The sequence below is a fragment of the Manacus candei genome, unplaced genomic scaffold, assembly GCF_025592945.1.
Source record: "Manacus candei isolate 608988 ecotype Guabito, Panama unplaced genomic scaffold, ASM2559294v1 h1tg000023l, whole genome shotgun sequence".
Classification (NCBI taxonomy): domain Eukaryota; kingdom Metazoa; phylum Chordata; class Aves; order Passeriformes; family Pipridae; genus Manacus; species Manacus candei.
This window is the reverse complement of record NW_026138071.1, coordinates 13,380,318-13,404,566: the sequence shown is the minus strand read 5'-3', so window position 1 is coordinate 13,404,566 and position 24,249 is coordinate 13,380,318. Positions and strand designations below refer to the sequence as shown.

Here is a 24,249-nt window from a genome sequence, read left to right as displayed (position 1 = left end):
ATACATGGTGAAAGTGACCTGGCTTATCGTCTAAGTGCATGTGAAGAGTTTGAAAGGGTGAACCATTAAAGGATGTCACCTTTTCAGTGTGTTGCATTAGGTTGCTCCAGGCGTTCTTGCTGAAGTAGTTGGGAGTTAAAGAGCATGCACAGCAGTGGTGACTCCCCTGCAATAGTCACCCCCCCATATCGATGTGTGTTGTCGAAGCTCTGATGTAGAAAGGACAGGAGGAGACTGCCAAAATGCCTGTTTTGGCAATCTAAACAAAACCTCTTGCAAAGGATTTATTATCCTTCTTTGTAAGAGAGGATGGAGTTATGTGACAGAGGAAAAGGCATACTCTGGTAGAACATTTTCGTTTTAAGTGCAGCATGAAAGATAGGAAGAATAACCAGTAAGTACTGGAAGTGCCTCTGCTCCAAAGAACTGTCTTTTGCTTTGGGCGCTCTCTCGTTCTTTTGTGTTTGGCACCGCGAATCTGCCAACCACAATGCAACTGACTCCCACCTGAAGAACGATGGACTGCTCGATAACCACAGCATTAGGCTTTTTTGTAGGCTCTGCATTCCTCTCCATGTAGTTAAACTGTGTGCTACGTGCATCCTGCCTTTTCGCATGGGAAAAGACTGGCAGAAGAATCATGGCATTTTGGATGTAGCAAAGACTACGTGTGGAAGAGTTTTGAAACAAACCAGTGAGCCTGCCAGGGGAAGGTTGGTGCGGCTGTAGAGGAAGGGGATCACTGCTCTCGGTACCTTCCCTAGGCCGGTTTGTGTCCCCTCACCGCTACGGGAGCGACCCTCAGCGCCCCCGGCTGCGGGACGGACAGGCCGCCTTCGCCACGCTGGGGCCTGGCAGGGGTGCAGCGGGCAGCGCCGGTGGGTTAGGAGGGGCAGGGTCGGGGCTCTGTTTGGCCGCTGTGCCCGGGCGGGCCCGACGGCTCCGCCCGCGGTGCGGGGCGGCTGCGCGCGCCCGGCCCCGCCCGGCCCAGAGAAAAGCGGGACACGCCGGCCCGGGCCGAGCGCGGGCGCTCGGCAGAGCCGGCGGGGCCCGGCAGGAGGTGCTGTCGGTTCGCGGATGGCGGTAAGAGCAGCTCTAGCTGGAGTTATTTATTTATTTATCTTCGTACAAGCCGCGGAATAGGGTTAACCCTGTGCGGGGCTGGGCGGCGGGCGCCGCGCGGCGGCTCCCACAGCCTGGCTGGGAGCGCAGCAGCCGGGACTGCCCGGCGCCGGAGCGCGGGCCGCGGCTCCCCTGGGGCGGGCGGGAGGGCGGCTCTGCCGGGCCGCTCCTGCTGCGCGGCCCGGCGGGCTCGGGCTGGGGCTGGGACGGGACCGGCACGGCTCCCGCCCCCGCCAACCCCGGCGGGCGGCTCTCGGGACGGGCAGGGCCGGCGGGGAGCCTCGGGAGAAAGGCTCCCGGCCCGCGCTCCGGCTCTGCCGCCCCGCCGGACCCATGGCTTGGAAGTAGCGCCGTGCAGTAAATTATTCCCGCTCCGAAAGTAAATAATCGGGTGACTCCCAGATCGGGCTCCTGCTCGGATCGGTACAATAAATATCCCTGAAGGAAGCTCTCTATTTATGTTGTCATTGATTAATTCTCGCTACCTCATTTGATTTCGATTTAGAGCGATTTGATTCTAATTTAATTAGCATGTAATTTGGATGTACATAATTACTGTAATTATGACATTCAGGTAAGGCAGCTTTAGGCTGAAAGGCAATTTCAAATTTCCTAGCAGCCTACTTTGTGCCGGGGAGCGGACAGGGGCCCCGCGCCCTGCCAGCCAGGTACCAATTAGCACATCTCGGGAGCAGCGCTGCCGCGCGTTTGTGCAACAACAGCGGCGCCGAGGCGGCAGCGGCGGCGGAACCGGGCCCGGGGCCCCACGGCGGGAGCCGCGCCCGGCCGCAGGTGCGGGGCCGTCCCGCGGGGCCGCGCGGGGGGCGGTGACGGCCCGGGGGAGCGGCGGGGCCGCGCCGGCCGCCCTGCGGTGGGTGCGCGCGTGGCCGCGGCGGGCCCGTCCCGCCCCGCCGGCTCCCGGTGAAGTTCGCGCCCGCCCGCTCCCCGGGCCCTGCCCGGCCAGCCGCGGCCCCCGCCCGTCCCGGCCCCCTCGCACTCCCGCCGCCGGCTCCTCGGCGCGGCCCGGCCCGCGCAGCGCCGCCGCCCCCGCGGCCGCCCCGGCCGCGCCCCCGGCCCGCCGCCCGCCGCGGCAGCGCCTGTAGGTGGCGCCCGGCAGCCGCTGAGCGGCCCCGGCCGGGCAGCACCGGGCGCGTCCCGGTGTGCGGGCTCCGGATTGTGCCTCCTGGTCTGCTTTTTAGTGTGTGGAGGATGTTATTCCTTGAGGAAATTTGTAGCTAAATTATTCTCACTTAAAATAAACACTTAGCGCACCAATTACCCAAAGGGGCGGGCTGTCTGTTAGCTTCCCTTCATCTGCATTTTGGAAGGGTGGGAGAGGATCTTGGCGAACAGATAATGGCTGCAAGTAAATTACAGCTCCCGCAGATAAAGTTTCCATTTGAATTGAAAGACGCAATTAAGAAGCTGTCCAGGCACGGGATCGGGTGTTTATATATTATCGCATTAGAACAAAAACATTAATGTTACCTTTAAAGTGTAAAACGAGCCGCTGGGGCTGTAACTCGCCGCGGGGGGCAAGGGACACGCTTCCTGCGAACGGGGGACCCGGCGATCGAATGGCATTTACTAGATAATTTTTCCTGGCATTTTACCTTCTCCCGGCGGTGGTGGTTGCTGACGCTGGCCCGTTGTTGGCCGTGTTTTAACGGGCTCGCGGAGCAGGGGTGAAGGTGCTGTCCACGAGGTATGGGAATGGACAGCATTCCCTCCTGAAGCGGGATGTAAATGGGAGGTAGGCACAGCTCACGGGCGAGCGGGGCCAAGGCGGCGGGGAGCCCGGCTTCCCCTGTGCCCCCTTCCCGCTGGAGCCTGAGAGGACATCCCTCCCGTTCCCGGTGCTCTCCCGCTCTCGGGTTAGCGTCCTCTCACTAAAGAGGTGTTGCTGAACTACGGGTTCAAAGACTGAAATCGGATTTGTTTTTCGGTTCTCACACCGTTTGTTCTTCAGGGTTTTTTTGTGTAGAAGTTCCCCAGACCATATAATTATCGCCAACACTTAAGAAAGAATGGTGTCATTTATTTTTAAAAAGGTGACATGCTTTCTATTTTCCTGGTTAAACGAACCGGTTCTGCGGCCCAGAGCTTCTCCCTTCCTCGTTTCTGGGGAGTCTGTAAGTGATGGACGTTTTCTGACCCGAAGGGGCAAAGGCAATGCAAAGAGGTCCTTGATCACTGAGCTGAGAATTGTAACCCCGGCCTGGCAGAAACTGGACCTGGATGGTGTCCTTTGATGTGTTTTATTATAAATCGAAAACAAAGCTTACTTCTGCCCAACACCCCGCGCGGGTGCATTCCTGCGCAGCCCCCGGGCCGCCCGGCAGGGAGGAGAGCCGGGTCCCGCCGCCCGGCCCGCTCTGTGTGTTACCGCCGCCCGAGCGCGTCCCCCGCGCCCACTCCCCTCCCCTGCCCGCCGGGAAACCTGCCCCCCCGGGCCGGGAGGAGAGGCACCTTGCCGGGATGCTTTTGGCCGGGAAGATTCCGGAGCGGCTCTCGGGGAAGGTGCGGTCGGCAGCGGGGATGCGAGGTGCCTCTCCCGGGTGGCTCCCTTCCCTCGGCCCGCGGAGCGGACCGCCGGGCTCCCGCCGCCGCCCTGGGGCACAGGCGGTGTCGGCGCTGCCCGGCCGCTTTTGTGCAACAGTGGCGCGGAGGAGGTGGGACGCGGTTATTAGTATTCACGGCAGATGTATTTTCTTTAACGCAACGTCTTTATTCCAGTTGGTGGCCGACAGCAGAATCCGTTTCCCGATGTTATTTGCATTCCCTGTTTTATGGAGGATTAAAATATTTGTATTCATCCAATCTGTACTGGGCAGAGTAAATTAACTTTTTTCCCTCCCCCCTCCTCTTTTTTTTTTTTTAATAACACAATTATCTCATTTAACAATTTGCCTTTTAAAAAAAAATACTGTGACTGTTAGGTTGGTGGTCAGGAGACAAAGGGAGGGAAAATAATTTTCATTTCAATAATTGCCTTCTGGTCAATTTAACTGTGCCTTATTTTGAAAGAGCCTGTCTAAATGAGATTCCTGTCCCAAATGTGTTCCCAGGCCTTAGCCCAGCCTTTAATTATTCCTGAGTTTTTTTTCTTCAGAATAAGACGCTGCACTGAGTAATCACAAAGAAGTCAGAGAGCATCCTTGAACCTTTTCAATAGCAGAGCCACTGATATTCAAATAACATGCAAGGACCATTTGACTGCATGGGGACATAAGCATTTCCAATTCACTATTTGCATAGATCAACTGTCTTTGAAAAGGAAAGGAGCAGTTGTCTTCCATAACATTAAAAAGCCTAGTTATCAAATCAAGTGCTTAGTTTGGGGCTTTTAAAACGTTTACATTTTATCTTAGGTTGCCCTTTACCGTTTGACATGCAAATTTGGTGCAGTTAATTTGGACAATTAAAAGGATCTTCAAGGGAGCTTTGTCACCGAGAATATTCGGAGTTTTCCCCGTGGACCAGCTGAGATAAAGTTGGCCAGAACAAATGATGTCTAGGAGATTAATTAGATATTTGATAAGACATGAATCCCTAATAAGGGAATACAAGGCACAGGGGGCTGCTGTGTGCTCTAAGTCAAAATTAATAACATTTAACAAGATTTTCATTTAGGCATGAAATGTCTTTTCCGGAGTATTGACTCTAGCGATTTATTCCCCCGAGATCACCTCCCAGCCTAGGCAGCCTTGTGGCGCTAAAGGTTTTTTAAATTAAATAAATAGTTCCTCAGTACAGTTCGCCGTCACTCGATTTTGGGGATGGTTTAGCCAAAGACACTTAGGTTTTGGCGTGGTTCCTGGCTGGTGTAGCGGGGCTCGGACTCCGTTTAAATTTGTTTGGGTTTGGGGTTTTTTTTGTTGTTGTTGTTTTTTTTAAGAAACTAAACCTAAGGTGGTTTGAAAAGAGCGAGCAGAGAGGTTCGGCGCGCCTGGCTCGGGGGCCGGTCCCTTCCCCTCCCGGCTATCATTGCTGGCTGCATTTTTAATCACAGTGACTGTAAAGAGGATGGGAAGGGGGTGCGAGGGCTCCCACTAAAAACCTGACCCCTGCAAGGACTGGGCGGGGGAAAGGAGGGGGCACGAAGAAGAACAAACCCGTGAGTATATTGTTCAGAGTCCTTTAATAATACCAAAATGAAAATATGTCAAGATTTTTTCCATACAGATAAACGCATTTAATTTCTTTAAGAGACCTTAACTTACGTGTGTTTGAGTGAAGTGTTAACTCAACATTTTAAATATCTTTTACATATATACTGACTTCCACAAAGTGCATCAGAAATTTAAAATTAAAAAAAAAATCAAAACCCCAAAACCTCCCTGAATTTCAGGAATTCACCAATTAAAAAAAAATCCCCCAAACCCCTTATCAGATCAACATTTACAAGAAAAATAAGGGAACACGATCTGGTTTTCTTTTTTTTTTTTTTCTTCTTTTTTGAACCCTATTTATACAGATGTTTATGAGATACAGAGGGATCGTCTCGGAGTTGCAGCTGGATTTCTCACCTTAAGCCTCTCTTAGGACGCTTGCCTTCCAATAGAAAGAGAAAAGGGAAGCGGAAGAAAGTGTCACTCGGTACCTACTGGCCGGGCGGGACGGGGGCCGCGTCTCTCCGGCACCGCCGTCCGCCGGCCCGGCCCGGCCCGGCCCTGCCCGCTGCGGCCCGGGGCGCTGTCGGCGGCGGGGCGGCTCGTGTCCCTCCGGCCGGCGCGGGGCTCAGTCCGGGCGGCTCCGGCGGCTCTGCCCTAGGAGTCGCCGGGCCCCGCGGTAGGTTCCTTGCCCGGTCCGCGGGCGGCGGCGCCCACCCCCTCGTGCAGGATGAGGTCGGGGGACTCGGAGCGCGGCGTCTCCAGGTTGCTGGCGTCCGTGTCGCTGTCGCTGCCCTTTTTGCCCCCGCCGCCCCCGTTGTGCGTTTTAATGTGTTTGCTCAGGTGGTCGCTGCGCATGAAGCGCTTGTTGCAGACGGGGCAGGCAAAGCGCTTCTCGCCCGTGTGAGTCCGCAGGTGCCGCTGCAGCTCGTCGGAGCGGGTGAATCGCTTCCCGCAGAAGAGCCAGTTGCAGACGAAGGGCCGCTCGCCCGTGTGCCAGCGCAGGTGCGCCTTCAGGTGCGAGGTCTTGCCGTACACCTTTCCGCAGCCGGGGATGTGGCAGCTGTGCAGCCCCTTGCGCCGCAGGCTGGCCCCCGCCGGCCCGAGCCGCTCGGCCTCCTGGCAGTTGGGGCAGTCGCAGGTGGCGCGGCCCGAGTAGCGGCGGGCGGAGCGGGCCGAGCCGCCCCCGGCGGCGGCGGCGGCGGCGCCCGAGATCATGGCGCTGGCTGCCGCCACCGCCGCGCTGGAGTCCGTGTAGGAGGGCAGCACGGGCTTGAAGCCCTCCTGGGTGAGCAGGTGCTGGCTGGTGGAGAGCAGGTGCGAGGCGGCCGTGGAGCCCAGGCCGGTGGAGCTGAAGGCGGAGTGGGTGAGGGAGCTGAAGTCGGGGTTGTAGGTGCCCAGTTGGGAGTGCAGCGAGGCCTGGGGGGCGCCCGAGTGCAGCGAGCTCTGCAGCCCCCCCGCCGGGTTCTGCACCTCCAGCCAGGAGCCTGGGTTGGTGTGCACATCCCACCAGGAGGAGGCCGCCCCGTTGGCCACTTCGCCCGCCGAGAGCGTGGAGTGGAAGCCCGACTTGTACCAGGACTCGTAGGGGTGCGCCATGCCCACCCGCGGGTAGAGGCTCTCGGCCGCCGAGCTGTGCACTTTGGAGATGAAGGCCGACTGCCCGCCGGGCTCCTGCGGGGACACGCCCGCCGCCGCGGCTGAGTTGGAGAAGAGGCCGCCGTAGTCGCTGCTGAAGGCCGAGGAAGTGGGCGAGGTGGAAGCCAGGCAGAAGGCGCTGTTGGCGGTGCCCGTGCTGCTGGCCAGTCCATTGGAGCCCCTGCTCGTGGCCACCGTGAAGCCCGAGAGGCTGGAGCCGAGGTTGCAGCTGGAGGTGGAGCGTTTCCAGGGGTGGAAGCCCCCTTTGGCGAAAGCGCTGGACTCGGGCAGGGTGGTCAGGGGACTGGTGTTGCCGATCTTGTTGCAGGTGGCGGCCAGCATGGCCAGGGGAGTCGTTCCAAATCTCGGCTCTTCCTGCGGGAGAGACAAAGCCGGCCCGTCAGCCTAACCCCTGCTGCCTCGCCAGGCTCCCGCGGGGACGCGGCAGCGCGGGTAGAACCACGGCGCAAAGAGCGGTACCGCGGAAAAGTTTTCTCTTATTTTGGAGGAAGGCTCAGCCCTGCCCCGCTCGGCACAACTCGTTTTCAGCCGGGGACCGGTCTCGGCGCCCGAGGGGTTTTTACATCGGAAGCGGATCCCGACGGGCACGAGCGACACGCGTGTTCCGAGAGGGCTGTTCGAGCGTACTACCGTTAAACCAAAAATCCCGTGGGAACGAAATGCGGCGTCTCCTCGAGCAATCGTACAGGAGAGACGGAAAAACGAGATGGCAGCAAGGCGAGCGGTGTGCGGAGCCTTCTGACCGTCGCCACGCGCAACGCCGGGCTGGCAAAAATCTTTGGAAATCAACCGTAGTTCGAGTTATAAAAAAAAACAAAACAAAACAACAAACCAAGAAACAAAAAAAGCAAACCAAAACAAAAGCAGAAGCAGCACGGCTTCTCTCCGGCCCAGCGAGTTTTCAGACTAAACTCTTTGGTAACGACCCGATGGGCTGCCCGCAGTGAAATCCCCCGAGGCGGGCCGGGATCACCTCCCATCCTCGCGGTTTGTGCGAGGGGCAGCCACAACGCGGCGGCGGCAACGGCAGTTTTTCCAGGGGGAAGCCGCGAGGAAGCGCGCGATGCGACTTACCCCGAGGATAGACGTAGCCATAGCACGTCCGTGGGCTGGGCGGTGGGGCGGAGGGGACGGCGCTCGGTGTGCGCCCCGCGCTGCCCGGCGGCACTAAGGACACTCCGGCGCGGCGGGGCCAAACTCTGCCTAAGTGCGGGCAGCGCCCGCTTTGAAGTACCGCTGGCGGCGGCGCTCGCCCAATGAGGGCGCGGGCGGAGCGGCCCGGAGCGGCCCGGCAGCCAATCAGGCTGCGCGGAGGTGCCGGCGCCGGGGCGCGGGGCGCGTGCCAGTGAGCGCGTGGGGAGAAAACTCCCCGGCCCGGCTGCGCCGCAATTCCCGCCCGCCCCGCGCCGCGCTCCCGCCGGGCACGCACCGACAGCCGCGGGGGCAGCCGTCGGGAGCGGGGTCAGCGCCGGCGGAGGGCTGGTATCACGCCCGACGCCGCTCCGCCGCCGCCTGTAAACTGTGCGGGAGGTGTCATATCCCCCGCTGCCGGTGCGGTCACCTGCGATCCTCGCGGCCAGTAGACCATAGCTGCCTCGCTTTTATTCAACAGGCCCTCTGCCTCCTTTTTCAGGCCGTTTGGGAGCTGTCCGTGTTGGATATGAATAGCCTCACAGCGCCTAATGACATTTTGTGAAAACACGTTAATTTTTTGGTTTTTCTTTGCTAAATGCTAGAAGTGATTTCCGCCACAACGTATTTCTTACTTTCTTTGCAAAAGGAACCGAGAAGGCTTTTTAGTTATATAAAGCGCCAAAAAAATCCAAAGGCAGGGACCGACAGGCATCCCTTTGCTCTTGTATTGGGGCGGGAGAGAGGACAAGGGGCATATGACATCCTGTCGCTTAAGAGAGAGGATATTATTTTACAGAGTAATCGCCAGCAAAACACTTTGAAAGTCAAATTCGCAGCCGGCAGCACGTTTTTCAAGCCTCATATACTCCCGTGGAAGCAGTGCTGCTAATGGGAGAAGGCTTGCTCCCTCCTAGCAGTGCTAGGGCGCTGCTGGAATCAGCCTCCCCAGCACTTGCCTGTGGCCTCTGCACTGTGCACACTCCACACGCCCAGTGAGCGACAGAGACTTTACCTGCTCTCTGCATGTGCGAAATGTAAGTCTAAACCTCGGCTCCTCAATGTCTTGGAAGCTAGTCCCTTTGATTTGTAATTATTTGAGGCTTCTTAAGTAATTGGCTAGAACCTGCCCGTACTGTGCCTGCGGAAGATCAATAGGCGTGCAACTTTTCATCATTGCAGTCGTCTCTGTGAGGATGGGAATAGGAGTTTTTCCCTCTCCTTTCTGCCATCCCCAGTGCAGCTGGGTACAATTCTGAACCAGAAATATGATGAGTGCGTTCAAGCAACGCCGGGCCCTTGCTCTGCATTTGAGTCAATATTTCCTTCTTCTCGGTGCCGCCTCAGCCATCCAGTATAAAACCACCTAGCAGATGCAAAATAGGCATCGCTGTGGAACAAAATGGAGAAACCGGGAAATTGAGGGGATTTCGCTTTTCTTTACGTGTTTTTATATTTTTTTGTATGTGTGTGCTTAAATAAGGCGGGCATTGCAATTTATTTTACATTGTGTTATGCAATCTGCAGGACGCCTGCCACGCTAGGGAAGGATGCCCCTGGAGATTATCTTTTATTTAAACGTCTAAGGCTATTTTCAAAGGGCGCTCGCCTTTTTGTCGCCACGTATTAAACAGAGTCGGGGCAGTAGGAGGAAATACTGTTCTGCGCTTAATTCTTTCCACATTGACTCGCAGCCGGCGCAGGGGTCCGGGGAGTGCATGGTAAACCCTTCCTCCGAAAGGTCTGCCCCGAGCAGATCCTGAGCGGCGGCTGGGACCCAGGGGGGCTGTAGCGCTCGGCGGGTGGAGGCGGCGGAAAGGCGGTGGCGGGGGGAGCGACATAACCCCCGCGGGCGAGGCGAGGAGTCCGACAGGGGCACCCGGGAGCCATCGCCCAACAGGTGACTCCTTCCTTCCCTCCTTCCCTCCTTCCTTCTTTCCTTCCTCCTTCCCTCCGGGGGGAAACCCGCTCCTTCCCTTCCCAGGAGCCTTCCGTGGTGGTCGTCAAGTAGCAGCGCGGCGCTTCTGGCCAACCCCAGGGCGGCGGGGGGAGAGGGTCTTTCCTCTTATCTTGGGGAAAGTCATCAATAAAATACGTCTGGAAGGCAGATCGAGAGAGTGACGTTTAAAAATGTTGCCTCTACATCAGCGAGTAAAGGCATCCGCTGCCCGCTTGCGCTCCCACAGCAAAGTAGGGATTCTGCTGTGCTTGAAGGCAGGCGGGCGGCTCTGCCTGCCGCACATCCATCTCCTCGCCCCTTTGTAGTCGGAAAAGTAACTAAAACCCGCAGGAACGAGGCAGGCGGTGGAAAGGCTGAGGGAATGGCGGCGGAAGGGGTAACGCTGCTAAAATCTTTAGGGGGTCAAGTATTTTCTGACAGATTTTTTCATGCTCCAAAAATCGAGTTTTTAAACAAAGATCAATGTGTTATGCTAAAGTGTTGAGCTGACTGTTAAAACATTTGGGGGGATAATGACAATGTAACAAAGGCCTGGTTTGGAGTGAATCATCACCCTTTTAAAAGTTAAAGCAATTTTCAGGAGAATAGCTTTCAGCAAATGCTTTACATTATTCAAAACGGCCAAATAATGCTCTATTATAAAGCCTGAATGCTGCCAGTCAGCCCATAAGTGCAATTTGTGCAAAGGCTCGGTGCCTTATCTCCACTTCTTTATAAAGAGGTGAATATAAAACAATTTCTTCCAAACCCAGACAGAGAGCACGAAAATTGCTTCCCTTTCTGCAATCAGGGCAATTTAACTGGAGTGCAATTAGCACTATTAAATGTCGATTCTGCATAAACAAATCTGACTAAGAAGCGAAAGTGGGGTGAGAACCTCACATAAACTGAAACTGATTTTTTAAAATTATGTATCCGGGTCCTTTACAATTGATCCGTGACGTTTTCATCTCGGAATATATTTACATCATAAATACATTACAGTTAAATCAACATAAATCTTAGGAAAAAATCTCAATATGAATACTAATAAAGAATAGCCTAATTAAATGCAACAGTTCACTTCCTTTGAACAATATTGTTTCCCATCTTCTCTCTACGCGTGTCTTTTGATCTGTGCAACTACTAAAGTTGCTGTCTTTAGGAGGTAGAGCTGGGAAACAATTCGTTCATTAAAGATGGCTGGGAAGCTCCTGGGTTTATATTCAAGAACATCAGATGAAATGACTCTTCTGTTCAAACAGAGCTTGGGAAAAGAGCTGCCAAATATTTTCCAAATAAATCGATTTAATAGCAGTTAAATGTAAGGTTGCCGTACAATTTTTCCTGAATCCTAGGACGGGCATGGAGTTTTGCTCATGGATGTTACGGGTGGGAAAGGGGCAAACCCTTCCAAGTTCAAGAAAGCAGCCTCATTTTCTGTCAAACAGAAGGGACGTGGGCAGGAAACACGCAAACTGCTCATTGCCGAGATAAATAATTGCGTCCTGCCAGATTTTTTTTTTTTTTTGTCAACAGGACTTCCGTGCGAAACCCCCTCCCCCCCCCAATTACACTCTTCATTTACATGATCTAGAAACCACCATTGATTATCAGAGCAATGCAGAGGGGTACCTGGTGATAGATTAATAACTTCAGTTAAGGCTTCCCCACTATATTCTGCCCAAGACTAGACATTAAAAGGGGGAAGGATATATAGACATAGTGTTAAAATACAGCCCGTGGTGCCTGTTGAGTCCACTGAATTCTTTCTGCTATAGAGTTTTTCATTTGTGGGTAAAGATGAAGTGCAGCTTTTGATTAGAAGGAAATCTTTTATAGTTCATAAAAAGAGAATGAGCACTGGGATCAAATTGATCATGGAAATTAAATTAAAATTATGGCACTCTCCCACAATTTCTGCTTGATCTTTCATAAGATGTTTGTTACATGGTGCACTCCCCTCTCCTCCTGCCCCCAGCACACGGAGCCCCGAGGTGGAGCACCAGGCTGGGCTTTCATCTTCTCCTCGATCTTTAAGGTGACACTATTTAAGAGTAGCAGGGAGACCCATATTACCCTGCATTTGAGAAATCTGCATGATAGTTTTAGAAATCCTGTCGCCTACTGAACGCAGTCAAAAGCGTGTCTGTGGAACTAATTCTCTTCCGCTAAATTTATTTGGACCGTGTATTTTAAAGCTCCCTTGTTCTGTTTATCTCAGCCGGAGACACGTTAACAATTCAAGGGAAGACTAGTGTCAAAGGAAGGAAGGTGACTGCAGACTGGATGATGATTTTAATTACTACAATTATTGGGAGATTATTCAACAGCATCATAGATTTGTTTTCTGCCTTGGTAGGAAAGTCTGAGGAACGTTGTGCGAGGAGTATTGTACGAGGATTTTATCTCTTGGTTCACATGCTCTCCAATGCTGTTATGATACATGGGTTAGGCATGACAAGCTCAGACTGCAGCAGGCTGGAAATTCAGTCAGTGCTAGCGTTCAGAAAGCTTTCTTAAAATGCAGGTGTTTCTAAATAGAAGGAGTTTAATTAGTAAACGCTGGGACCCAACGTTTATAGAGCGGAAAACCGCCTTTCCACACAAGTCCATTAAAGCGGCTCTGCTGACTCGGTAATGAGGTGTGTGCGGTGAGCAGGGAAGCGGCGGCCGGGACGGCGGGCTCGGCGGTCCCTGCCAGCGCCCAGCCCGCCCCGGCCGCCCCCGGCCCGCCCGGCTCCTGCGCCCCGCGGCTCCTCCACCCCGCGGCTCCCCCGGCGGCGCCAGTCGGGGCGCGGGAAGCGGCGGCACCGGGCGGGCGGGCAGGGCAACGGGCGGGTGCCTCACCGGAGCAACCTCATCACGGAGAAGTCCCGTCCCCGCGTTTCCCATGGCATCCCGCTTCTGGTACCCTCCTAGCTTTTTATACCACGTTTTTAGCCAGGCGTGACTCAGAATGTTGGTTGTGATTAAGCAAGCTGTCTATCTGCAGATAGAGATATGTGGCAGCGTAATAGGCAGGATGATTGACATTACAAAGTTCTCTTCGGTCCACAATGACCAATAAATCCTCCTGCAGCTTTCGCCCGTTAATGAACTGCTGTTTTGGCAGAGGAAAATACGCTGGATCCCCCATTCTGATGTTCTCTTCTCCACTCTCACCCTGTCCTGGGATTAGGGCGAGGAAAGACGGGGAACCGTTCATTGTGCTCTTTCTGTGTTCTGTAATTACTAGAACTCAAGCTTAAGGTGAATTTCAGCTCAGATCATGAACCATTTCACGTTCAAATGCAAGCTTGCAATACTTTCCTAGTGGCAATTAGGAGCCTATTACAAGCCATTAGATTGATCAATGTACCTTAAACAATGTGAATGATTTATATGGCAAAGAAAAAACCTTCTTACATCCATTGTACTGTTCCAGCGACCAACCTGGCCCTGTGTCTCCATTCATCACAGCTTTAAACAACAAAAGCGACTTATTTAGAAAACTTACATGCAAAGAAACGGGCTCAATTCCCTCCTCTGGTGGGGCATCTCAGTTTTATCTGTCTTTATTGTCAAGAAATGTAGGGTGGAAGAATTCAGGCTTGTGGGAGAGGAAGGGAGGGGAGCATTTGCTGGTTTCCAAATGGATTAATTCACCTTGTACCTGAAAGAAGGAAACAAAGAGATCTGTGACTGCTTCCTAAACAAGACACTAATCTGCTGTGCATATGCAATGCAAGGAGGAAAGCTGTGGCTTACACATAGGTGCAACAAAGTGCTGGTTAGCTTTTTGTAGCCTTTTAATGACATTGTGGACACAGAACCATGCATGAGCCCCTGGAAGTTCCAAGACCGCTGTGGAGCAGAGAGCTGGCTGGGATGTGCCAGCTGATGGAGGAACAGGCTGTGTGTAGTCTTCTACACCATGGATGATTATTCTAACCACTCTACAACGAAGAAACTACAAAATAGCAGCTGCTACGAAAGCCGAAGCTGCTACCCTGTAGGCCTTGGGTCTGTCTTTCTTAGCCTTCTTTCAGAAGACCCAGGGAAACTCTCACGCCTGCGTAATTCCTCCCAGCTCCTGGCAATCTCAAAGTAAAGGTCTGGGAGAGGCTGGTGACTTTGTGCTTGCCAATAATTTATTAGGGGTACAGAGATTCAGGTCAGAAGGAATGGGACCATGATTTGCCATTCATTCAATGGACAGCCTCTCTTTCTTGCATTTTCCTTACCTTTTTGCTAACATTATTCACCTTGCTACTTAGCACTGCAAAATTATTCTCAATAGCTACCAAGTGACTGAATGAATCTTTGGCTTAGTGTTAAACAGTTCTGACATGCTCAAAATTAAAACTGCTGAGAAACAAAACGCCACACATATGAGCTAAGCCATTCTTTAAAATGTGACTTTGATGGGACCAGTGTAAATGGTAACAGTGTTTGTTAGAAAAAAAGCCAAAACATCTGTAAGTCTTGGTTCAGCTGGAAATTTATTTTGGAATATCACATGAGAGAGAATGTTATTAATTTAAGGTACCAACTATCATTTGTGTTTTAGCAACAGTCTGGTCTCTGGAAATTGCTGCAGAGCTTGTCAAAAGTCACCATTTTATCACACAATTTTCTGCGAGCAGGTAAACATTCAGTGCATCAATATCGGTACAAAGAAGAGAAACAAGGGATGCTGTCAAGTCCTGGTTACAACCCTTTTGTTACAAAACATGGATACAGCCCTTGCTGATTTTCCGAGTTGTCTATATGGGATTGATACTATTCACTTCTTTAGTTATTAGCTGCTTACTTCCTTAATAGAAAGGGGTTAGTAAAACACTTCTACCGTGTAAAACCGAAAGATAGTTGCAATAGGAATAGGAGGTGTCCTCCCCCTTCCCTTTAGAAGATCCCACAATGCGAACTGTTGAGTCTGTCATATACTAAACCCAGTTCTTCCTTTTCTCGTAGACCCTGCGCCATCAAGAGCTTAACCCACGGAATCAGCAGTGTGTCCTGCTTACCTTAAACTTGCTCCTTATCATGGAGGAGACATCAAAGAAGAATAAAAGATGTGGAGGCCTCTTTCAAAGGTTTTGTAGAGATGGTCCATTTAGTCACATTGTGCTTTAAAGTCTTTTTCCTTTACCAGAGCTTTGTATTTGTCACTTTGCCTAGGAGAATTGCCGGGCCAGCCTGCTCAGGACATGTTTTGGCCTTCCTCTACTTTAAGTATCGCTATAAAAACTGTCTACTTGAAGGGATTTCTGCAGTCCTTAACCTACACATGTACAAAAGCAGCCTATGCTTCCTAATATACTGCTTTGGTACCTTACGTTCCATCTGGGTTGCATTGCCCTTTAATTATCTATCTTCTTATTATGATCAAGTGAACTTTTACTAATCTCCACATTTATTGTTAAGGTAAATAGATGCTGCTTTTAATCAGTATGGAGGGCCACACCAATGCAGTTCGAAGTAACTTAAGTCAACTGTAAAGGGTTCAATGTGTGTATAATTACAGAGGACATAAGCTATTCACTCCAGTCTAATTCAGTGTCTCTTTTAGAGACAGACCTCTTCCTTTTCCCTGGTCCCACTCTCACCTCCTTTGCTCTCTGCTGCTCTGCAAAGCCAGCAAGAAGAATACAGTGGAGGCCAAGCAAGCAACAGCCCTCCTGAACCTCAGGCTGGATTAATTTAGTGGATTGAAACTCCTAGGTGAGTATAAGCGTACGGGTACAATATAACACCTTCTTCCAACAAAAAAGATTGATTGCATCTTAGCCTTGGTATTAAATGTGCTATTATCAGAAGAAGCTGTAATAATGCATACAGTCACTTTAAAAGCAAGCAGGTTTCCTTTGCAAGCATACTTATTATTTCGATAGTACTTGAGAACTATTTTAATAGTGGCCAGGTTGTTGCTTACTAAAATATATCTGAATTGCCTATGTATATATCAAAGTATTTTTTCTTAATTTTAGTTTGAATTATTCCTGAAGTTCTCATTAAATTTACCATTTGTAAAGGACAGATTAAATGAAAATGGCTTTTAGAAAAATAGAGCTGGAAATTATTTTGGCCTTTGTGACCTGGAAGAGGTGATAATTTGCAGCAGCACTAGGTACTGGACATATCTGACATTTTAGGTATTCCCTCACAGTTTCAGGCCTTTGTACAGATGAACTCCACCTGGGACAACTCAGCAGTCAACTTTTTGTTACCTTAATGTAAATGAGAAGACTACAGCTGTCTTAAGCAATCTAGGTGGACACCACAACAGAAAATGAAATTTGGGCAAGGGCAGAGCTAAGAAAGGAATGTCTATTATCCACAATAATGCTTCTAACATTTTCTAAACAGCTATTACCTGTGTCTGTCCCTAATTGTCCTTATTACAGTAACAGTGCAGTCTTTCTTTCTGAACAGTTACAGAAATCTCTCTCCACTGACTTTTCCATATGTAAACAACCTATACAGCATTTTCTAATGTAAAACAAATGCGGTAAGTAGGTCCCACATTAAAGAATCACTTTGAGTGGAATGTCTGAAATGCTCAAGGGATTTTATGGGGGGTGTTCAGAAAATACCACCACTTGCATTCAGTTTCTAAATGCATTCCCATATATGCAGATGAGTGTCAGTAGGACCTATACAGCACATTGTTGCTGAATTTGGATTGTCACTGAGAACCCATAACTCACTTTCTCTTTTGCAAAACGATGCAAAATAAGCTGTAGTGGATTTTTGTTATCTGATATTTTTCATGGCTTTTATTGCACATGAACATAGCTAAATTGTAATATTGACACTAAAAATATTTGTCTCTTTGGAAAACAACATGACTGCAAAATTCCCAGTTACAGCAAAACAACTAGAAGCCAAAATTTGTATCACTCCACCCCTGCATTTGTAATCTTTATAGATAAACCATGTTAGTTACTTTAATTGAAATCGGATGAATGGATGAAAAGGGCAGACCATTAAACATCTCAGGGGGATTGAAAGCAGTGAAACAAAGTGCAAGTTTCACATTTTTAAAATCTCATCTCCATATTAAGAAATTGGATGTTCACAATTCCTATGTAGTACTTAACACAGTGTAACTTGATCCTCCATTATGGATTTTGGAGGACATTTAGCAAAGCTCCAAGGTTTGTTCAGTCTGAGACAAGTACCACAAAAATGTGTGCTGTTTGTCTCGTTTTTTGTACACATCATGGCTGAAAGCACAGGTCTAAGAGGAGGAGCTGGTGGTGTCCTCCAGCTCTTTCGTATTATCACTGTACATGTGATATGTAAGATCAAGTAGCCAGACCTTTCAGTCATTACCCAAGTTGTTATGCTGTAACTTCAAAAGAAGCTTTGTCTGAGTGAGGACTACATGCTCCTATTCAAAGTAAAATATAGAAGTTAGTGCACTAGAAGCTTGTGCTTGTTCAGAGAAATTTTTCCAAAAAGGTGTAATGTACAAAATACAATTGCAGGCTTTGGAAAGGTATGTTGCATGCTGCTTTAACTCCTGAGACTGTTTGGGAACCTTGTTTTCCCAGCATTTGGGAGGGTGCTGATTCCAGACCACCAAGATGTGACATGGCATTTTTCCACGGAGTAGCTGTGGTACCCACAAATTGACTAGCCACATTCCGTGAAGCATGAGGAGCACAGGAACACCTCTTTGTGCCAGAAGTGCGTGCTGGAAATGCCACAAAATATGGTTTATTGCCATGTGAGGGAGTGACTCAGCCTATATAAAACTGGATGCTCTAGTGATGTGCAAAAATCTGCAGTATCTGGAATTTTGCAGCTCCAAGACTGAAATGTTACAAACACCAATTATTTGCAGATGGTGTCTTACCTAAGCATGCACACTCACACTTGTGACTGCATAAGGAAGAGGGAGGAGATCTCTGTAAATAAACTGCTTAAAAAGAAAACCAAATAGCCCAACTAACAGCTTGGTAGTTGGATATTAGATTGCCTTTTGTTACAGTATTTTTCAAATAGCTGTTACCATAACAACATAACATATTTTTTCTTTAATTTTTTTTAGCTGTTTGGAAAAAAAAAATTCTTGCCAGAATTCTTCCATAATAGCTTCCATTAATAGCAGTGTCTTCTGTTGAGGAGGCCAGTGCTGATGTCTCCTGCTGTCACAAGTCACTCACAAATCTAGCAGATGTTTTGTTTGCTAAGGCAAATTTGAGCTTTACAGAACACACTGTGGTCTTTTTATCCATCCCCAAAGAGCAAATATCAGTTAGGATGAGATTCCAAACTGATCATTTGCTGGGAGACAAGGTGCATGATACCTGTCAACAGAATGTGACCCACCCTGGAAAAACTATCTCAGACTGAACTGTAAAAATTTGCCTTTAACATAGTGATAGCGTACCAAGCACCAAGAGACAGACCTTGGAGACGCAGATATAATAAGAACAAAAAGAAAAAAGGAAAGGAGAAGGAGGGAGAAAGGAGGTGTAAAGCCTTTAAGAGGTCAGTATTTTTCTTCTATTCTATAGCACATATTTTACTAAACTCTTAAGGTAAATGCTGTAGATGAGAGTGGTTTATCACTATCAAACAAAAGTTACTGTAAAAACAGTTGGAAAAAGTGAAAGAAAAGGAATCCTCTTTAAATATTGATGCTGTCCCAGAAACACTGATGATTTTATTTTGGATTCAAGTAATTTGCACAACTAAGAAATACCAGTTTTCCAGGCCTTCCATACACCTGTATGTGGCAAATATGTCCAGATTATTATATTTAATAATTTGTCTGCTACTACCATCTTTTTTCTGGAAACAAAGAGAGAACTATTTATTTTTGCAAGGCTTATTTTATAATCAGATTTTATAATTTTATAATCAGCTAGGACCATGTTTTAATGTAAGTTGTTTGATTTTTTTTTTAAGCACTTGATGCAAAACAAGGGAAGGTTTAATGAAATACTTGCATATTACATAAAACTTCTCAGAGAAGAAGAAAATGTTATTTCTATGTTGATTACCTGGATCAAAATGACTAGCAGCCAGCCAGCCCATATGGCATTTTAGGGGAGGTGTGTAACTGCATACATCCATATGTGGGCATATGTGTGCCCATGTTTTCTTTATGGTAGCTAAAAAGAATATTTTAAAATCTTTAAAAGGAAGAAGCATTGCTAAACAGTGTACTTTAATTTCTATACTCTTTTACATAAATTTACATTCACAAGACTAGTTTAAATTCATTCCAGATAGGATATTCCACATTTGTACAAGTGTAAATGACATTGAAAAATGAAGTGGTTATCTGGTCAGAAGGCTTCAGTGAGACTACTGCCCTAAGATCAAATCTTCTGTTTAGTTTGTGAAGGTATCGACCATTTCAGTGAACATGAAAGCAGCAGTGCTGCAAACAGCATCGCAAACCCTGTTGCTCTACTTAAAATTCAAAATAGAGTGATTTTTTTCCCGTGTAGTTCAGATCTTTTTTCCAATGTGTAGCTGAAAATATTTCTCTAAGTAAATTGATTTCCCCCACATTACAGTGTATTTGAAAGCCTACATGCATTGATGTATTTCCTCCTTTAAGAATGTTAATTCCACTTTTAAGAATGCAGCAGGTCCAGCATTAGTCTGTCTGTTAGAGTTTCTGGTTTAGCAAAAGAGCTGTGTTGGGGTTTATCTAACAGTCCTTTATCACACATCATTTGATATAAAAAGGTGAAAGTGGTACTACAGATACCTGCAATTTGATTGATAATGTTAAGAATGTTCATCTACACACTGTCCACTAGATTTAGTTTGCTGCAGTAAAGTTACTCAGCCTGTTTCATACAGGCAACAAACCTGAAGTTTTGAAACGGAGTGACAAGTACTACATGCTCCACTTTTATGCTCCATATTGGTTGTATGTGCATGTAAAAAGTGTTAATGAGATGCATTAAATTTAATGACAACTCAAATCTCTTGCACTTACACCACTCTGCTGTAACTAGGATTGAGAAAACAAGCTTTAAACAAAAAGAGCTTTCATACCCTGCTGCAGGAGTGTGACCAGTCATGGTAGGTTGCTCCTGGACTCATAACTACTGAGGGGACTTTTGAAATGGGCACTATTTGAACTTCCGAGCATGGTCTATAATCTTGCTTAATAATTGTATCAACTGTGACAGTTTAATTCACTGTAGGTATCCAAAACTATTCCTGAAATTAATAATAGGCATGCTTTATAGCTTATGCATGTCAAAAGTTATAAGACAAGTCTCATCATGGAATGTAACTATTTTAACATGACTTTTTAAATAGTCCAACAATTTAAAACAATTACATAACATTTTTTCCTTCCAATTTTTAAAACAAAAAATGTTTCATTGCATTTATAGGGTAGAATATAGTTAAGTGACCTCTACAAAAAACTTCCTCTTTGAAGTGTTCTCTGAAGAGAGCTTCAAGGCAGCTGAGTGTCTCAGATTGTGATTTTGTAAGGTTTTGATGCTAGAAAATTGTTTAACAAACAGCTCCAAAATATTGAGATTTTGATTAATAACACACAGTGCCATGGTATTTAAATAATATAAAGTTTGAAATCTAACATGTGGCAGAATAGTATGTGTTCCACATGGTTAGGAGAATAGCAATGGGGGCATACCAATATCTGAGCAGGAGGGCAATCATTATACAAAACCAATTAAGCTGTTTAGGAATATATTAAACTGTTGTCTCTACTTGCGCCAAAACTTTTCCACTAAATTTGTGGTTGAAAAGGATTCTTCTTCAGCAGCATAGGGAGTTTGGGTTGCTATTGCTTTGTTCTTCAAATGTCCACATTGTGTATGACTCTGCAGAACCCTGGATTTGGTTAACATTGACTTCTCTGCAGAGAACAGTTTGGGAATATTAGCCAAATTTATTAATGCAGTAATATATGAATAATACTAAGGTAACTCAGGGAAGCTTGTTGAGAGTAATTGTCTTGAAGAGAAATGCTCACACTGAAATCACTCATAGGGCCTCAGAACCTTTGACTGTAGTTAAACTCCTACATAGTTTCATAATCTTCTCAAATGCTGAAACTTTACTCATGAAAGAGTACTTTGCCAAAAGAGGTTTTACTCTGTCTAAGGAAGCAAAATACTACTGTATTTAGAGTCTTTCCAATGACAGGACTTGAACTAACATTAGGAGACATTGTACTGGCCTACACTGAAAGGGTTTATTTAAAAATCCCACCTCATTTATACTCTAATTACTACTAGATTAGGATCACATCTGATCCCATAGTAATTATATATTAGCTGTATATATTAGCTCTAGGGTGAGATCTGATGTTTGCATACAAGTATTTATTTTATTAAGTGAAAAGGAGAAAAGACCTACCAAACTCTAGCATTATACATCTATACCTCATTTGCATATCTATCTTTTAAATTCCAAAGCAGAAAAAACCTGTAACTTTGATTTCTATTTTGGGATAAGCCAAAGAGCAAAAGAAAAAAGCCGAAAGCATTGATTTAAAAAAAAAATTAATGACAGAAGCAAAATGAAAACTAATGTACTACTTGATGTGAATACATTAATATGTGAATATGTAAGTTGCCATTTAACATGCCAATGCAATGCTGTAATTGTCCAGACATAAGACTGTCAGAAGATGAGGTGTACCTGTAATTCTTACCTATGTCAACATCGTTTTTTTGTTGTGTATAATTGTTGAAAGTAATATGGAGCCACAGAGTTGTGTACAATGGAAAAAATTCATAACCTGCATTTCTGAGCAGTTTCAGATTTGATCTGTCAGTTTGAAGAAAATACTTCTATGTCCAGTTCTCCATTAGTGATGGGATGTGGTTGCAGTATGAATTTGCTTTCAGCAGTGCACTATCTAAAATGGACGTTGAAACTAAAATTATTCTGTCTTCACATCAAAGTAGACATGAATCTTAAAAATGTGAAGAAAAGAGCTCATTCAGCAAGCCCTAATAATTGTATATAGCCTGCATTTGCAAATTGTTTAATTGTGGATTGGTATTAGTAAATCTGAAGGATTATTTTGCAGTTGTTGGAATAAACACTAAAAACAGTCACTGTTTAATCTATTTCAAAAGAGTTGAAGCTACATGTTACAAAAACAAAATGTAAATAACGAATAAAAGCCTTATAACCAAATGTCTTGATACCTAACCAAATTACTATGTATTGACTGGAATCTAGCTTCAGAATCAATTACAGAACTTCTTCTTTAGTGTTCATTCACCCCACCACAGAGCTAATTTAATAAAGATTTTAAAAGAACATTTTTATAAGCAGAAATGTGAGAAATTTTTGTGATTTAGGGTTTTGAGACTGTAGATTACCATCTTTAATCTCAGATAAACAAAAGTCTCTCAAGCTTCTTAAGGCACAAATATATTTTAGTCCATATCCATGAGAAAAATTACTCAGGGTTTTTTAAATCAGGAGGTTTTTTTTTCCAGATGGTTTCCCTGGGTGAATTTCCAATCTCTAGATGCACATACCTACCACAGCTCACAGTCTACTGCGATTTCAAATTTCAGAGCTAAGAAGGCTGATATTTCTTCAGTCAGTAATGCTGAAAGGTACATACTGAAACAGAGGGAAAGAAGGAAAGATCTCAAAATATTAAAATATCAAGTATTTTCAAAGGGCTTAACTCTTGCAGCCTCCAGAAATTCCAGAAATTTGAAACCGCAGTACTGAAGTTGCTGACAAAATGCTTTTTACTAGTGACCTCTTTGTCAAGTCTGAGGTGACCTTGTTGTTGTTATAGTTTCATCTTTTCAGAAAGGCTAGTCTGTGAGATACTGCAGCATCAGTTTTTCATCTGACTGATTGTTGATTTAACTGAGGAGGCTTCACAACCAAATCCTCACGGTGTGTGAGTTACAGAGCTGGCTCTAGGCAGGTTAAAGTTAAGCTATTTGTATCCATGTCACTTTGGACGTGTCTTGTTTTATGAGCAATTAAAAAAATAGGTCATGTTTTGTACTCTGGAAACATTGCTGTTTGTGGTTCTCTCAAAATTTAAACATTTTGCATGCCTCAGACCACTTGCAGGGTAAATGGAGTCTCCTGCTGAGCAGCTAATAGGGGAACTCACACTTTCAAGAAAAGTGTGTCTAATAGCAGGGGATTACTATAAATCTCCTGGTTTGATGTACACCCTCACTTAAATGTTATGGGACTGGCTTCAGTATCCTGCAGCTTCTGCATCGCACTTGTACCTGCAGCCAGGCATATTTGTAAATTTATTGAAGGCTGACATTTTTAAAGAGGAGTTATCAACTCTCCTTAGAGATGCAAAAAATAAAAAAATTAAGTAATCAGTTTATCTTTCTTCCCTCCTTTAAAATGCTACTTGTTCTTATTATTTTCGAGTTGAAGTCACAACTTTGGGTGATTTTTGAGTTCTATGATGGTTGTACATTGACTGCATATATATTTATTTGACCTTAAGAAAAGACGCAAAACTACTTTTGAAATTATTTTATAAACTAGCTCAGTGCATTGCATATAATACTGTGTTGTGTACTAGATAATATTGATATGAAATTGACCTCTGAAGTAAGAAAAAAGTCCAAGCAGAAAATAATTTATTTTGTAAATCTAGTGATTGCATTTGTTGATGGCATACTCTTGGACATAGCATCTCTCAGGCAGTGTTTGTGATTCACAGGCTGCTCGGACCTTTGGATTATTTCTAAAGAAATCTGGGGAAATTTTCTGAGAAACTGAGTTCATCCACAGAACATCACTTGTGCAATTAATGGTTTTCACTAATTTTGTAGTTTCCTGAAACACTATAGAAACCTTCTAGATTTTCTTTTCTAGGCCAGAGACCTCTTGAGCTTTGTCTGTTCCCCAAAAGCCCCTGATTGGGTATTTCTAAGATGGCTTGATGTTGCTCAGCTGGGCAGAAGGCATTCAAGCAGGTGCTAAGTGTAACAAGGCTAGATAAGTGGCCAGTTCACGTTTTTAATTGCCTTATTTCTCTCTTAGCTTTGGGAAGTGGATGTTGCATTATGGCTACTCTGTTCATACTTTCAGGTACAGACTGGGGAGATGGCTGGGATTTGTATATGATCTATACAGACAATGTGTTCTTTTTAACAAGTGCTTTACTAAATCTGGCTATTAAAGATATTTTTGTGGCTAGCACAGTTGTTGAGCTTCATAAGTTCAGCTTCAATGCTGTGGAGGTCATCTATGCCCTCAAGTTATCACAGCAGTGAGGTCAATACTGGCACTAGTGACCATCATCTCTTTCCTGACTGAATGCTGTTCTTGGGCATT

At 46.8% G+C, this 24,249-nt stretch overlaps 1 protein-coding gene and 1 long non-coding RNA gene across 3 annotated transcripts; one reads left to right on the top strand and one right to left on the bottom strand.

Moving 5' to 3' along the window:
• The first annotated feature begins 992 nt into the window (after positions 1-992).
• LOC127471081 (uncharacterized) lies at positions 993-22,810 on the top strand. The gene is made up of 4 exons (XR_007904549.1): positions 993-1,083; positions 14,920-15,041; positions 15,518-15,669; positions 18,336-22,810. It is a non-coding gene; the product is annotated as an uncharacterized LOC127471081 (long non-coding RNA).
• Positions 5,173-8,176, bottom strand: SP9 (Sp9 transcription factor). Of its 2 annotated transcripts, XM_051787448.1 has the most exons (3): positions 7,968-8,176; positions 7,524-7,669; positions 5,173-7,247 (listed from the first exon to the last, which is right to left on the bottom strand). In XM_051787448.1, the coding sequence occupies exon 3, from the start codon at positions 7,212-7,214 to the stop codon at positions 5,892-5,894; it is 1,323 nt and encodes a 440-aa protein (XP_051643408.1). In that variant the 5' UTR covers positions 7,215-7,247; positions 7,524-7,669; positions 7,968-8,176; the 3' UTR covers positions 5,173-5,891. The 2 variants fall into 2 exon arrangements, with proteins under 2 accessions (XP_051643408.1, XP_051643406.1); XM_051787446.1 differs by lacking the exon at positions 7,524-7,669 and having other exon boundaries at positions 7,968-8,089.
• Positions 22,811-24,249: the final 1,439 nt, after the last annotated feature.

What these genes read in the sequence shown, in the direction of transcription:
- SP9 (XM_051787446.1), bottom strand. Translation starts at nt 7,988, where the DNA reads ATGGCTACGTCTATCCTCGGG. An exon ending in TGGCTACGTCTATCCTCGGG is followed by an intron (nt 7,248 to 7,967) that starts GTAAGTCGCATC and finishes TCTCTCCCGCAG; the next exon opens with GAAGAGCCGAGATTTGGAAC.